The sequence below is a fragment of the Ochotona princeps genome, chromosome 5 (genome assembly GCF_030435755.1).
Source record: "Ochotona princeps isolate mOchPri1 chromosome 5, mOchPri1.hap1, whole genome shotgun sequence".
NCBI classification, from domain to species: Eukaryota; Metazoa; Chordata; class Mammalia; order Lagomorpha; family Ochotonidae; genus Ochotona; species Ochotona princeps.
Window position 1 is genome coordinate 85,213,871 of NC_080836.1, and position 15,498 is coordinate 85,229,368.

General features: G+C 36.9%; 1 protein-coding gene across 4 annotated transcripts in view; it reads right to left on the reverse strand.

Annotated features, from left to right (window-relative positions):
- Nucleotides 1-15,498, reverse strand: part of ERBB4 (erb-b2 receptor tyrosine kinase 4) — a 1,037,128-nt gene that overhangs the window by 264,921 nt on the left and 756,709 nt on the right. For all 4 annotated transcript variants that reach the window (XM_058664956.1, XM_058664954.1, XM_058664957.1 and 1 more), the window contains exons 13-14: nucleotides 13,384-13,516; nucleotides 5,655-5,748 (exon numbers count right to left, since the gene is read on the reverse strand). In XM_058664956.1, coding sequence (XP_058520939.1) covers nucleotides 5,655-5,748; nucleotides 13,384-13,516 — 227 coding nt within the window. The remainder of the gene's footprint in view (nucleotides 1-5,654; nucleotides 5,749-13,383; nucleotides 13,517-15,498) is intronic.

A 15,498-nucleotide genomic window follows, 5' to 3' on the forward strand; every position in this document is an offset into this window, starting at 1 on the left:
ACAGACAGTAGAAGAGAATTCAGCATCTTATTGCCAATAAGTATTTAACAGTTTAAATTGGAGTTCATTTTAAGATAAGAAATGCATACTGTGTGGTATCTTAAATTCTTGCTATGATTGTCTCCCTTATACAGTTCTTCTAGATGAATATATGTATAAACATGTTGGCCTATTTATCTATGGATCTTGTAATGTGCATGAAGGTCACGTTATATCAGACAGAACATAAAGTATTTCACTTTGGGGGATTGACTTACTTCATTGAATATAACTGTCTAGTTATATTTTGTTGTAAATCGCAGAATTTCACTCTTTTATTGCCGTAGTAGTATTCCATGGGGGTAGATGAACTACAGTTTCTTTAGCCATTCCTCTTTCAATAGGCATTTGGATTGCTTCAATAATTTTTGCCATTGTGGAGTATGCTGCTATAAGCAGGTTTCATTTCCTGTTTCATATTCCAAAATATGGGATAGCTGGCTTATACAGCAGGTGTATTTTCAGTTGATGAGCATTCCCCATACTGACTTCCATAGTGGCTGCACTAGCCTACACTCCTACAAATAATGAAGTAAGGTACCTTTCTTCCCACATCCATGCTAACATATTTCATAGAGTTCTGAATGTAGGCCATTCTCCAGGAGTTAGGTGGAACCTCAATGTAGTTTTTGTTTCTCTGTCCTTGATAGCTAGGGAACTTGAGCATTTTTTTCGTATGTCTATTAGCCATTTGAATTTTTCTTTTGAAAAATGTTCATTTTCTTTGTCCACTTTCTAACCGTATTGTTTGTTTTGCTAACACTGAGTTTCTGAAGCTCTTGGTAAATCCTGGATATTAGTCACCTAGCTGTTGGTAGTGTGCAAAGATTTTCTAACATGTTGTTGGTTGCTTCTTTGGTGATTATTTCCTTTGCTGCACAGAAGCTTCTGAATTCAAAGTAGTCCAATCTGTTTATTTTGGCTTTGACTACTTGTGCTTTTAGGTGACTTTCCTAAGAAGTCTTTCCTAATGCCAATATTGTGGAGAGTGCTTTCTATGTTTTCCTTTAATAGTTGGATGGTTTCTGGGTGAAGATTTATGTCCTTGATCCATTTAGAGCTGATTTTTGTAAAAGGTAACTAGTGGGGTCTTGCTTCTTACTTCCATAGGCTGCCATTCAATTGTCCCAACAGTATTTGTTGAAGAGACCAACCTTATGCCATGGGTTGTTTTCAGCTCTCTTGTTAAAGATTTATTGGCTGTACATGTGTGGACTCAGTTCTTTGATTTGTAGTCTTATTCTCTGTTTCTGTACCAGTACCAGACTTTTTGATTTCCAATGCCTTGTAGTGTCTTGCATTTTGGAATTGTGATTCCTCCAGCTTTACTTTTATTCTTCTGACATCCTTGCCTATTCGTGGTCTTCGGTGTTTCCAAATGAACTGTCTATCATCTTTGATATTTCTGAGAACAATGTTGGGATTTTGATTGGGATTGCACTGAATCTGTATATTTCTTTTGGTAATTTGGACTTTTTGATTATGTTGATTCTGTTGATCCAGGAACAGGGTAAATTTCTCTATCTTTCAGTATCTCCTTCTGCTACTTTTTCAGTGTTTTATAGTTTTCATTATAGAGGTCTTCCACTTTGGTTAGGTTTATTCCAAGGAATTTAATATTCTTCTCTATTTTAAAGAGGACTGTACTTAGAAGTGCTTTCTCAGCCATGGAGTTATTTGTGTATACTAGTGCCATCATTATATTGATTAACCTTTTATCCTGCTACCCTGGTAAATTCTATTATTGGTTCCAATAATCTCTCAATTGAATCTTTTTGATCTCTCATATACAGAATCATCTTGTTTGCAAACAGGAATCAATTCCTTATTTCCATTTGGAATTTCTTTAATTTGTTTTTCTTGCCTAATAGCTTTTGCAAAGACTTCCAATACTATGTTGAGTAACACTGGTGAAAGTGGATATGCTTGTCTAATTCCAGATCTTAGTGGAAAAGCTTCCAGTCTTTCCCCATTTAGCATGATGAAGTCATTAAGTTTTTCATAAATTGCTTTGATTGTGTTGTAGAATGTTCCTTCCATACTTACCCAGTTTAGGGCTTTTAGCTGGAAGTATTGTTGGCTTTTAACAAATGCCTTCTCTAATGAGACCATATTGTTTATATTTTCAATCTGTTGATGTTGACAATCACATTTATTGATTTACAATGTTTAACCATCCCTGAATGCCAGGGATGAATCCTACTTGGTTCTGGTGAATGATCTGATGTATTGTTGAATTTTGTTGCATAGTATTTAGTTGAGGATTTTTGCATCTATGTTCATCAGGGATATTTAGCCTGTAGTGCTCTTTCTCTTTTATGTCTCTATCTGGCTTTGATATCAAGATGATATTGGCTTCATAGAAAGAGTTAGAAAGGATTGCCTCCCTTTTATTGTTTTGAATAACTGGTGGAAGATTGGGGTAAGTTCTTCTTGAGGCATTTGGTAAAATTCTACAGTCAGCCATCTGGTTTAGGACTTTTTTTGGTTGAAAGGGATTTAATTACTGGTTCAATTTCAGTCCTATGTATAAGTCCATTTCAATTATTCATCACCTCATGATTCAATTTTGGTAGATTGTATCTGTCCAAAAATCTTTCATTTCTTCTAGGTCTTCTGATTTGTTGATTTATAATTGCTTGTAATAGTTCGTGGTTAATATATATATATATATATATATATATATATATATATATATATGTTGATATATCTGTTTTTGCACTTCTTTCATTGTCTTTGATTCTATTGATTCATATCTTCTCTCTCCTTTTTTTTTTTGTATTAGTTGGGCTAGTAAGGAATCTATTCTGTTATTTTTTTTTTTTAAAGAACAAGCTCTTTGATTTTGTTGACTTTATGCATTTTTTTCTTTTGGTCTCTATTTGGTGTATTTCTTCCCTTATTTCGATTATTTCTTCCTTCCTGCTAATTTTGGGATGGTTTTGTTATTGTTTTGTTAGTTCCTTCAGAAGTATAGTTAGCCCATTTATGTGGTACTTTCCTCTTAACAATGCCTTGCTTATTTCCCCTACATTTTGATGTATTGTGTTGATATCTTCATTGATTTCAAACAACTTCTTTATTTCCTCTTTGATTTCTTCTATAAGAAGGGATCATTGGGCAGCATATTGTTCACTCTCCAAGTATTTGCTTATCAATTGGAGTATTTCAACTTTTTGTTCTCCAGTTTCATTCCATGATTGTCTCAGAAGAAAGCAGTATGATTTCAGTTTTTGTAAATTTGCTGAGGCTAGTTTTATGGCCTACAATATGTTCAATCCTGAAGAAGGCTCCATGTACTAACGAAAAACAATACTTTATTCTACGTCTGTAGGATGAAAGGTTCTGTAGACATCAATTAATTCCATTTGTTCTATTGTCTGATTGGGCTCTGTTTTTCCTCACTGAATTTCTGTCTTGTTGATTTGTCCATTGAGGTTATTGGAGTTTAGGTTCCCCACTATTATTGTATAAGAGTCTATTTCTCCCTTTTAATGCACATAGCTAGGTACTCTTGTGTTTGTTGCACATGTATTTATCATGGCGATTTCTTCTTGCTGAATGGATTCCTTGATCATTATGTGGTGTTCTTATCTCTTGATTCTGCTCACTCCGAAGTCTATATTTTATAATGTTAGAATGGCTACACAGCTTGTTTTTCCTTTCCATTAGTCTGGAATATCTTTTTCTATGCATTCACTTTCAGTCTCTGCATATCTTTGTTGTTGAGATGCACCCCTTGTAGGAAACAGATAAATGGGCATTGTTTTCTGGTCCAGGCAGCTAATCTATGACCTTTGGCTCATGAGTTTAAGCCATTTTCACTGATGGCTAACATTAATAGGTAGTGATTTGGCCCTGCCATTTTAGCAATGGGTTGCTCATTGTTTGATTTAGTCTTCTTTGGTCATTTTATTGGGACTCTTTCCATGTTTGTCTTCAATTTTGGTAGGTATTATTCTTTTCTATGCCAATAGGACATCTTTAAGTAACATTTATGGGGCAAGAGTAGTAGAGGTCAAGTCTTTGAGTTTTTTGTTTGTTGAGAAAGAATTTTCTTTCACTTTTAAAAATTGCTGGGTTATTCTGGTCTTACCATTTTTTTTTTCTTTTAGAATCTGGAATATGTCACTACATTCTCTTCTGAACTGTGGAGTTTTCTTTGAGAGTTCAGCTATGAGTTCCTCTATGAATTGATTTTTTTCACACATATATTTAAGTATCTTTTTCTTATGTTCAACTGATGAGAGCTTGAATATGATGGGTCATGATAAGCATCTCCTTTGGTCAACTCCATTGTGAGTTCTGTAGCATTCCTGTACTTTGCTTCCCAGTTCTTTTAGAGATGCTCTTTTTTATTATTTCATCTAATACATATTTGTATCCAGCTTCCATTTCTGTGCATTCAGGCACTCTCCTATAACTCATATTCAGCCTTTTGCTTTTCTTAGCTTCTTCATCCAGCTTTTCAACTGTTTGGAGTTATTGCTGAAGATGTCTTCCAATTCTGTGATTCTTTCTTTTGCCTCACTCATTCTATTATTAATGTTTTCCATTGAGTTTTTAATGGAAAGGCTTTTTTGCTGTATTGCATGCTTCATTTCTGATAATTCTGCTTGATTTTGTTTCAGTGTTGTCATTTCCTGTGTAACACATGCCTTGAACTCCTGTACATGGTTTTTATTGGTTTTAAAAGCTTTATAATTTTAGAAACATGTTTATTTGGTAGTTTCTCAATTTCTTCTTTGACTAACTCTGAATTTGACAGGATTTTGTACCACTGTAGGAAAGATGTCATTAACCTTATTCTTTGTTTCCATGTGTCTTCTTTTGCACAGGGTCATTGCAGCTCTGATTAGCAAATTCTCCTGAACTCTGATTTTTAAGCTATTATCCAAATGTCTCCACTCTGACTTTACTGATCTCATTCAGTGTCTGGGTCTTCATTTGCTATCACCTGTGACACACCCCCAAGTAAATCACATTCCCAGGCTCCCATGTTAATTGTCCAGGATGGTCTCCCCAGCAGGGGCTCCTGGCTGAGCATGTTCTACCTCCTGTAATCCTCTGCTGTGGCCACACCATTTGGTGCTCAGCTTTTCTCCCGCTCCTGGTTCTAGCAGAATTTGGAATTAGTAAGCTGGCAGTGGCGAGTGTAACCTACATAACAGGATTGTCTGTGTGCCGGTTATAACATTTTTTTCCCTTTTTTCTTCTTCAAACATATAAGGAACGTTTGAGACATTCCAAGCATGCTCAAATCTTGGCCACACCTTCAAGAGGGTGGCACAAGTATTGCCCACCCAATTCTTAACTGGTTAAGAGACCACCAATGGAGAACCTGTTACCTGTAGGTTTCTGCTCAACAAGGAGGGGTCAGGGAAGGCTTAAACCTCAAGACCCTTCCTCAAACCTTTGCTGTCTCTCCCCCTCTCTTTTTGGGAGGTACCCAACCTCCCAACTTACTCTCAGGAGGTGCTTTTCCCTTCCCTTTTCTTTCTGCGCTCATTTTATTTCTATATTAAATTGAGGAAAGAACCCATTGAGCTCTTCTGGTAACACATTGCGACATGGTACTAGTTAAGACAACAGAGCCATAGTATCTCTTGGCTTACCGGTCCATGGCATGTAAGGAGGCCATCTTCCATCTTCTCACATTGGGGGTCACACTCCACGCAGATGGAGCCATTCTCAAACTCCCGAAATTCACTGTGAAAACATCAGCTGCATGAGGAGGTGTAAGCAAACCAGCTGTCAACTTAAAAAATGAAGTAACATCTGCTAAAACTCCTACTGGCAGGGTAAATAATAGAGTCTGTTTCTCCATGAGCCAGGAGCATCAGAAACATTTCCCTCTACATTAAGGGATAAGTTTTCCATTAGGAGAAAAGATAAAGTGAAGCCAGATGGCTCTTGCCCTCCACTGGATTCAATGATAGACGCATTCTGGAAATGTGTCTCCTGTGAGAGAGATTCTCGCAGTCTAAAAATAAGAAAGCACATATTCTGATGACATGGCCAAACTGCCGTCTTCAGTAAGGCCATGCCTGTTCGCCTCACTGTAAAATTTTGCTCCTGGCTGAAGCCTTAATTTCCAAACTTTGAAAGAACTATCATAGTTTTCTTGTTGCTAAGTTACATGAACGTTCGCCATTCTTGTCCTTCAAGTCCCAAGACTCTTCAATTTATTTTTGGTGAAACTTCAAAAAATGCTTTGATTTCCTTTCTTCTTTTAAAATATCTGCCTTGGAGAATTAGAAAAAAAAGCTTTTCATGGTAGATTTTATTTTCTCAGATTATTGATCTAATATCACAACATCTTTCTTTAGCGTACATTCTTTTTGAAGTAATTCTATATGGTATACATTAAAAAAAAGTTTAATGGTAAGATCCTCAAACTTTTTAACTAAAATTCACTGCTATGATGATCATCTTCTCCGTTATTCCTATATTTTTGTGGATATGTCCACATTATGAGTATTTACATTATCAAAAATGTCTACTCCAAATTTTTCACATCAATAATTAAATTTCAGTTGTGAACAATATAGCCAAGTCAGCCCATTCCTGCTGATACATATGTGAAAATGAGATACTAGTAAAGATTATTTGCAATGTCATTTGCGAGTCATTAATAAAATTTGACTAAATATCCAAAAGTACACTTTTGTGCTTTATATCATAATTTATCATTCCAAATCAATATAATTATAAATATGGCAATTATGGATTAATTAGAAGATAGCACAAATAGTTACGCCTAGCCTTAAAGGATCATGTTTTACTCATTTAAGTGTTTTTGTCATAATAAACCACTGAACTCCAAAGGGTTGAGCAATGATTTTTGATTAAGAGGTTAAATATTAAGACTATCTCTGTTCCAAGATAAAATAGCTAAATGTATTTTTTAAAATAAACAGCACATATAAATAGACGGCATAATTATGTGCAATATGCACAGTTAGTTGCATTTTTAAGTAAGATATTACCTTGTTACAAATCAAATCTTACGAATTTTCCTGAGTTTAAAATCTCAGTTATAGGGAAACACCATTTCCTGTGATGCCAGCATCCCTTTTAGGTATCAGTCTATGTCCTTACTGCTTACTTCTGATCCAGCTCCCAGGAACTGGGCCTGGGAAAACAGCAGAAAAAGGCCCAATTGTCTGGACCCCAGGTATCACTATGGAAACCTAAATAAAGCCACTAGGTTTGGCTTGGCTGCATACTGGCCATTCCAACCATCTGTGTGGTGAACCAGTGGACAGAAGTTATCACTGTCTTTTTCTTTGTAACTCATTCAAATAAATAAATACATAAAAAATCAGTTACATTAAAGCAAACACTTTTTTTTTGCTTTAAACACTTGTTTTTGCTTTCAACACTTCTTCTGTAATGTTCACTGACATGAATGTTATAGAGTTCTCAAAATTGGAGAAATGTTCAGAATATAAAGGTCAAAGTTATTGAATATGGTAGAAAGGAATAGCTAAAATGCAAATGAAATTAAAAGCATGGTTTGTATAGTTTTATATTGTATATGACATTTACAGCAAAGCCTCTGATCTTTAGCTAATTGTTGGTTTAAGGGTTATGGTACTAGATGAAGATTCTAAGTCTTAAATTGTTAAAACATGGGCAATGCTTTTCTTACTCTTCTCCACAAGCCCCTTCCTCACATCTAAAGTTGAAGGGCAAATGTATTTGCTATGGTTTTGGGAAAGGTTTGGATGTCTCCCAAAGGGTTAGTACATTACTGGTGAAATCTTGATGTAGCTATGAAAACTCAGATGCAGGCCTGGCAGGACTTTTTCAGGTCCAGGTGATTGAATCCACACAGAGGGGTCTGGAGAGCCCAGTTCAGCCTAGTTTCCCTATGGGATTCCAGGCCCCACCGCCCCCTGCATGAGTTCTTCCACACCCATCAGATGCTGAAACTTGAACTAGAACTCTCCAAAACAATAAACTGGAATACATTTTTTCCTTTTTGAACTAGCTCTTTTTGGGTATTTTAATTAAAGAAGCAAAATTCTGAGTGATACATAAGATCAGACCTTTTGGGGATCATTACTGTTGATTATGCCAGATGTGGAAGATACTTCGGGATCTGTTTACCGGGAGCGGTTGAAGGAGATGGAAGAAAGAGGCTAGTGAAGAGTGTTTCAGGGAATTCGGACATCTTAGAGGATTAGAATGCTGGCAGAAATATAGACAGTTAAGGCTTCAGGCTGATGAAGTCTCTGATGGGAATCAAAAGTTTGTTGGACATTAGTCTAAATGTCATCCTTGTTACAGAGTGACAAAGATTCTGGCTTTCTTATGCTCATGTTTCTGACCATTAGAGAGGCTGTATTTAAAAATGATGAACTGCTTTAATGGTAAAGAGTTCAGGGCAGCAAAGTTCTCAGGCTGTATCATGGGTGGAAATATTAGGAACATTTTCAGTCTAGCCACAGAAAAGGAAATAACAAGCATGTTTGAAACAGGAAAGTGAGATGCAAAAATTGCCTACTAATACAGCAAGTGCAAACAACAGGCACTGTGTACTTTATCTCTCAGTCACTTTAGAGATCATCTAGGCAGTTCAATCTTTCACAGACCCACCACAGATTCAGGAGGAAAAATACGTTTAAAGATTCCCAGGAAGAATCTTTTGAAGACAGAACACCACAAGGAAACTCTCTTAGGATTAGCTTCAGATTTGGGCTTGCCAGGCAAAGCAAGGCTGCTGGTGGGGCAGACCCACTCAGGAGGAAAGGGTATCAACTCATACCTTGAGGCAGCTTCCACTGAAATTTCAAAGGGAAGCCTGCAGTTCCAAGCAGAGTTGACTACAGGCTTGGAACCTCTGCATGTAACAATACTCAGTGGAATTGTAAGAATTGAACTGCAGAGAAGGCAGCTGCAGAGCAGACGTGCCAACAGTGTGAGGTATCCACCAAGGAAAAGAATACAACATGCCAGGAAAGCCTGGGAAAGTCACTAGCATCCCTGCACTGCCTCCTAAGAGTAGCCACATGGGCAAAGCTCAACAGAGCCTGGAGACACAGAAGTCTCCCACCTATATTACTAAGGATGCTCTTGAAATCTACAAGCCTAGAGATTGGTCCCAGGGGGGTAAAATCTTGCAAAGAATCTCCCAAGGGCAATGGTGAGGTTAGAGCTGCTGCAGTGCAACAAGCCCTCCATCCCCCATCACCCTCCACCCATGCCTGGGGCCGTATCAGGTGGATCTGCAAAGATGAGATGCAACCTGTGAGAATTGAGATGAGTTGTGTTTTACAAAGCTACAGGTGTGAGGCTGCTCAAGCTGTTAGTAACCCAGTCCCTAAGCAGAGCACTCTTACATGCTAGGCATGCAGTACAAGGACTTAAAGTTCGTCTGCTAAATTGTGGTTTGGATTTGGCCCAATTAATCCTTTTCCATTTTGGGGTTTCACTTTTAGAAATGAAAATACATGACCTATGCTGTCTTTGTATCTTGGGGTATGTAACTTGGTTTTTGAGTGTATATGTTCACAGAAAGGAGAGTTCACTTTCAGGGTAAAATGAGACTATGGATCTTGGATTTTTGGATTAATGTTGGATTAAATTCAGATTCTAGGATTTTTTTTTTTTTTTTTGCTTCTTCTAATGGAAGACTGAAGAGAGAGACGTAGAGGGTTGAGACAGTATATTCTGATTCACTTCCCAAATTCCAACCCAAAACCGGATCCAGAAACTGTATTTTAGCCTTCTGTATGGGTTTTAGGGGTTCAAATTCTTAAGCGCTATTTACCATCTCTAAGGCTCATTTCCAGTATGCTGAACAGAAAGCATGAAGTACCCAGGCCATAAATTAGGCACTTCGTGGGTATTCTTAGTAGTGGCTTAATCACTTGACCTCTGCGACTCATCTTTATTTTCAGACATTTGGAGATAGAATAACTACCTACTGTTTCTGAGCAGGCATTAAAATTTGGGAGTCAGAACAAATGTTATGGTTTAAATAGGATCTGGCTACCCAAGTCATGCAGATGTTTACACCTAATGTCTTATGCTCATGGTTAATGGCTTAAGGGTAAAGATTTGATCTAATTATGACAGCTGGCCAAAGGTTTTTCTGGTCATAGGGAGTGTGCTTTTGGAAGACAGATGTGAAAACTTTGGTTATAGAAGTATACCTTGCTGGGCCCGGCGGCATGGCCTAGTGGCTAAAGTCCTCGCCTTGAACGCCTTGGGATCCCATATGGGCACCAGTTCTAATCCCGGCAGCTCCACTTCCCATCCAGCTCCCTGCTTGTGGCCTGGGAAAGCAGTTGAGGAAGGCCCAATGCTTTGGGACCCTGCACCCGCGTGGAGACCCGGAAGAGGTTCCAGGTCCCGACATCGGATTGGCGCAGTACCAGCCCGTTGCAGCTCACTTGGGGAGTGAATGATAGGATGGAAGATCTTCCTCTCTGTCTCTCCTCCTCTCTGCATATCATTGTAATAAAATAAATAAATCTTTAAAAAAAAAAAAGAAGTATGCCTTGCTTCCTGGATCTTCATTATTTCCCAGATCAACCCAGTGATCCTCCCTCCGCATGACATCACCCTCACTACTACTGGATCTTGGACTGGGAGCCCTTAAAATTGTCAGCTGAAGTAAAGCTTCCTTCCTCACAAGTTCCTGTCACGTATTTTACTTACGGTAACAAAAGGCTGTCAATATAGTTCTGGTTGCTCGTTTCATGAAATTCAGACAAAACCTGTTGCCTCTTCTCCCAGATTTCCAGTCCTACAGCTTTTCACTCTCTTGTTCTGAGAGGACCCTTAACTCACACTGTGCATGTGTCTTAGCCAGCCCTGTGATTAACCGCAGATGGCTTGGCACCCAGTTTTTCCTAAATTTAAATCCAAAAACCAACACTTATTTTGTATGTGCTTTAAATACTTTAACTGCTAAGCTTCTGCTTTCTACATATTGTCTGAAAAAGGGGAAAATAGTGTTTCATTTAGAGTTTGCGATTATTAGATGCAAAAATGCCTGGGAAGATCTTAGAGTAGTATTCTCTTTGATGCCCCTGTGTTGATCCTAAAGTTTCAGCAGAGTTGCCAGATAAGAAAAGTTTGAAGGTTCCATTGAAAATTACCTTTCTCTTTCATTTTGATTGCATTGTAGTTAAAAGTTGCTGAAATATAGTGACTTCTATGACCTGGATTTGAATGCTAATCAGCCAGCAATTGACTGCTTTTTTTTTTTTCAAGATTGTTTCAAAAGTCCTCTTTTTAGAATTTCTGCCCTCCTAATATCCAAACTTATTTATATAAATAAGCTTCCTTGATTTTTGGTAAATGTGTATGTGTACTGTTAATAGACAAGAGAATAATGATTATAGTATTCATCGTAGGGACACTAACAAGAGTTTTTTATGAATTTTCTCATAGGATAATCACAACCATCCCACAAAGTTGATACTATTATCATTACAATTTTTCAGTAAAAAAAAAACTGAGTTTAGAATTGTAAGGTTTTTGTCTGAGGTTCACAGAACACAGGGAGAGCTATGTTAGGATTTGATTTCATTTTCTTTTGAACACAGTATTAACTACAGAGCAATGTAGAAAGAAACAGGCCAACATCCCACGGTCGCAGGAGAGGAATCCAACTCTGAACAGGCTGCATCAAATTGTTACAGGATACGTTTACTGATCACCTTTTGAATTAACCTGCTATGATTTCCTAGGATCCCATCACAAATCCATTTAAAACTTTATATTTATTTAACAGATTTGATGAAAATGATGTAAATATGGAACATGTTAAATGTAATGTCAGAACAGTCTTATAACCAGTGTTCATGTAAGAAATTAACCTGTTTCCATCAGGGTGCCTCCTCTGTTTTGCAGAAACATATACAGAAAAAAAGGAAAGAGCCGCATATTTCTGAATACATTTTTCTTATAAGCTCAATATTAGCATGTTAAAAAATAATGTCATTTTGGAAAACAGGATGAAAATCAAACTTTCTGAGCCTTAATGCTAATTTGACTCTGCTTTGGTTGTGAATTTAGTCGCTTTTTACTTCCAATAATTCCTACCACTAATCACAACAGTTTTGACTGTTTAAAATCTCTCTTTAAAACTGACAAGATATAGTCAATAAATTTTTAATGTAACATTTGCCTAATGAAATCAAAGTCTATTACGTTGAATCTTGGTGACTGTTGCACAAACAGGATCGTTTTGATCTTACAGTTACTATGTATGGAACACATCCTGATAACAATGTGGATAATCATAACTAGAATACAATGAGACAAGTAGCACACCATAATTTGTTGTGAATTATCAAATCTGGTAGCCAATTGTAACTTAGAAAGTTACTTACTGACATTTTCCTGAAAGATGTCTCATTCTTATACTAATTTATGTTATAATTAAGATCGTAACTTAATCCCACCAAAAGGAATATTATATTTTTATCTACAGATTTCTTTTTGTCCTTTAGATGTCAAATGAAAAACTACAGTGTTACCAAGGAACATGAAAACAGTCTTTAAACTGGAAAATTTGTGAGATTTGAGAAGAAACAAACAAAAACCTTGAAACTACGAATTAAAATTGTTGAAATACTTTAATTGAGCAAGATAAAACAATAAGATTTGCATAAAGTACTAAAAATGCATTATCCGCTAATGAAAGATAACTATACTGCATAAAATGCTAAATAGTAACAGAGTGATTTTATGGGTGCATGAAACACCGTGCAATAAGATATACAGCAGGTTTTACTACTGTCAATGTGATTATTGTAGTACCAGAGGAAATTTAAAATGCTGACTTTAAAATAGTGCTTAAATTATATGGAAAATTCCAGAACATTTTCAAAGACCTATTCAGGCAGAAATTACATATGTAGTTATTTTATAAAGCTAAGCAGTTGTCAAAGATACATAAGTAAGATTTATTCTTAAAACAGCAATAGACAGACAATATTTGCATAAAAATAAAATTTTTGTTATAATATCAGGTGAAAATTAATAGCAAAGTATGAAAGAAAAAAAACAGATTATCAGGACCTATTGGAGGTAAGATTCCATATAATAATTGCTTTCATTTAAAAAAATGCATTTTTAAAGTTTTCTTAAATATATTGCCATGATTTATTAAGAATTGTCTCACCACACATTATTAAGATGTAAATACTAATATATTTAGACTTGATATTTCAAATAAAATTGTTCTTCAAAATGTTTTTTGTATTCCATATGTACCTTGCAGTAAAATCTTGGCCTCCACAGTGAATCTGAAATTATACTGTTTTCTTGTCATTTGAAAGTCAGTTAATGTGGTAAAGGGAATGCTGTAAGATGCCTTACCCATCATAGAGGTTACAGGACTCAATGCAGACCTTTCCCCGGCTGAAGCGGCGGCATGACAAGCACTGGTCCGGTCCAGGTCCCCAGCAGCCATCATTTGAACACAGATGGTTGCACACCATCCCCTCAGCAGCTGTCAAACACACCCAAATCAAGGAAAATAAAAAGACAAGATTGTATCAAAATTTACAATCTTCCAAGGTAAAGCTATTTACAAATAAACTAGTTCAAAAAAGATTTTTATCAAAACAACTTTGGTTTCCTACTCATATCAAAATATCCTACTCCAACTTTTTCCTTATTGAGGAGTTCTAATCATTTTTTTTGCACAGTAATGCCAAACTTTTCATAACACTAAATAAAAGTCAATTGCTGCTATGAAGACTATAAACAGAACAAGTGGTAGGAATTAGCTTTCCAAGGTAAGAACCTAATTATATCTTTCCCAAGGCAATGCTTTGCTCCATTAATGCATCATACCAGCTTCAATTCAATCTGCGAGCTTTAGGAAGGACAAGAAAAAGCTGCATATATGTGGGAATACAATAAAAAGTAAAAAGAAAACAAAAGAAGAAAAAGAAGAGCATTGTAGCAAAATGAGTAAAGACAATAACTCCAAAGTTCCCATCCTTATGTAGATGTTGGTTCATGTCCCAGCTGCTCCTCTTCCAATCTTGCTTCCTGCTGATGGCCTTGGAAAGGCAGCAGAAGATTGCCTAAATATTGGGTCCCTGCCACCAGCGAAGGAAAAAAGGATGGAGTTCCTCACTGCTAGGTTCAATTTTATCTTGATACGTTTGCTGTGGCCATTAAGAAAGCGAAGAACCAGTGAATGGAAGATCAATCCCTCCTGCTCTCTGTTTCCGATCACCCTCTCCAGTGCCTTGGACTTTCAAATACATTAAAAAAATTTTTTTTTAAAGAAGAGTATTTGGAAGGCAATAGAGTACAGGAAAGTTGTTGAAATAAAATAGAATATGTATTTTTTAAAACTTTTGCTACTGTCTAAGCCTATCTTGATATTAATCAGATTGGTACATGGAAGGAAAGTTTTGAAAGTATATTCCAAAGTTGCAGTGGTTATATATAAATAATGTAGATATTAAAATAATAACGATCATGTTCTCTCTCATTTCTGCCTTTTGCTTATGGGAAAAGTATCAAAGTATTTGAAGACTATGTTTTAAAATTGGCACTTAAGATTTACCAGCCCAGCCCATCTCTACACTGAATAGCATTTATACGAAACAAGGGCTCCCCAGAATTTTACTCATATGTCCTAATAAAACTGTACTGAAAGATAACAGATATTGAAAGAGAAAGTCTATAGTGATTTACATATGATTACTGGTTTCTAACAAGTGATTTCAGGCATCTAAAGCACAACTAACTGCAATATTAAGAATTAGGTTGGGCACAGCGGTGAAGCGAGCTGATCTTTCATGCTGTGGGCCAGCACCCCATATGGATACTGGCTCATGTCCTGGCTGCTCCACGTCCAGTCCAGCTCCCTGGAAACCAATATTGTGGGAAAGCAGAAGAGGATGGTCCAAACCCTTGGGTCCCTGCTCCCATGTGGGGGACATTGAAGAAACTCCTGGCTCTGAACTCTGGCCATTGAGGCCATGTTGGGGGTGAACCAGTGGATAAAAGACTTCTCACTCCTCTCTATAAAATCTGTCCTTCAAACAAATTAAGCAGATCTTAAAAAACAAATATTAGAAATTACCAAGAAAATGTAAACATCAAAGTCATACTTGCCTGCATGCTAGTTACCAATTCACGCAAGATACTCTGGAGAGTGAATCTGTGGGGTGCACTGGGAGGCCGCTGGACGTGCTGGAAATGTGAGCAAGGGATCCTGGCTGAAGTGTGTGGAAGTGAACTTTTCTCATGTGCTTAAGAGTGAACTGCCAGCATCTGTGATCCTGACTAGTTTTGAAACAGGAAAACAGATCCTTTCATCAATGTTCTCCTTTTCCTATAGCCTGGGCTGTTTGCAAGTTCCTATGTCAAAATGGGTAAAATGTTTTCTAAGGGTCCATTCAGGCCTAACAACAGAGCCTCTCACTTTATAACCATGTAACGAAATAATCTCTTGCTGTGTTGTTTGCT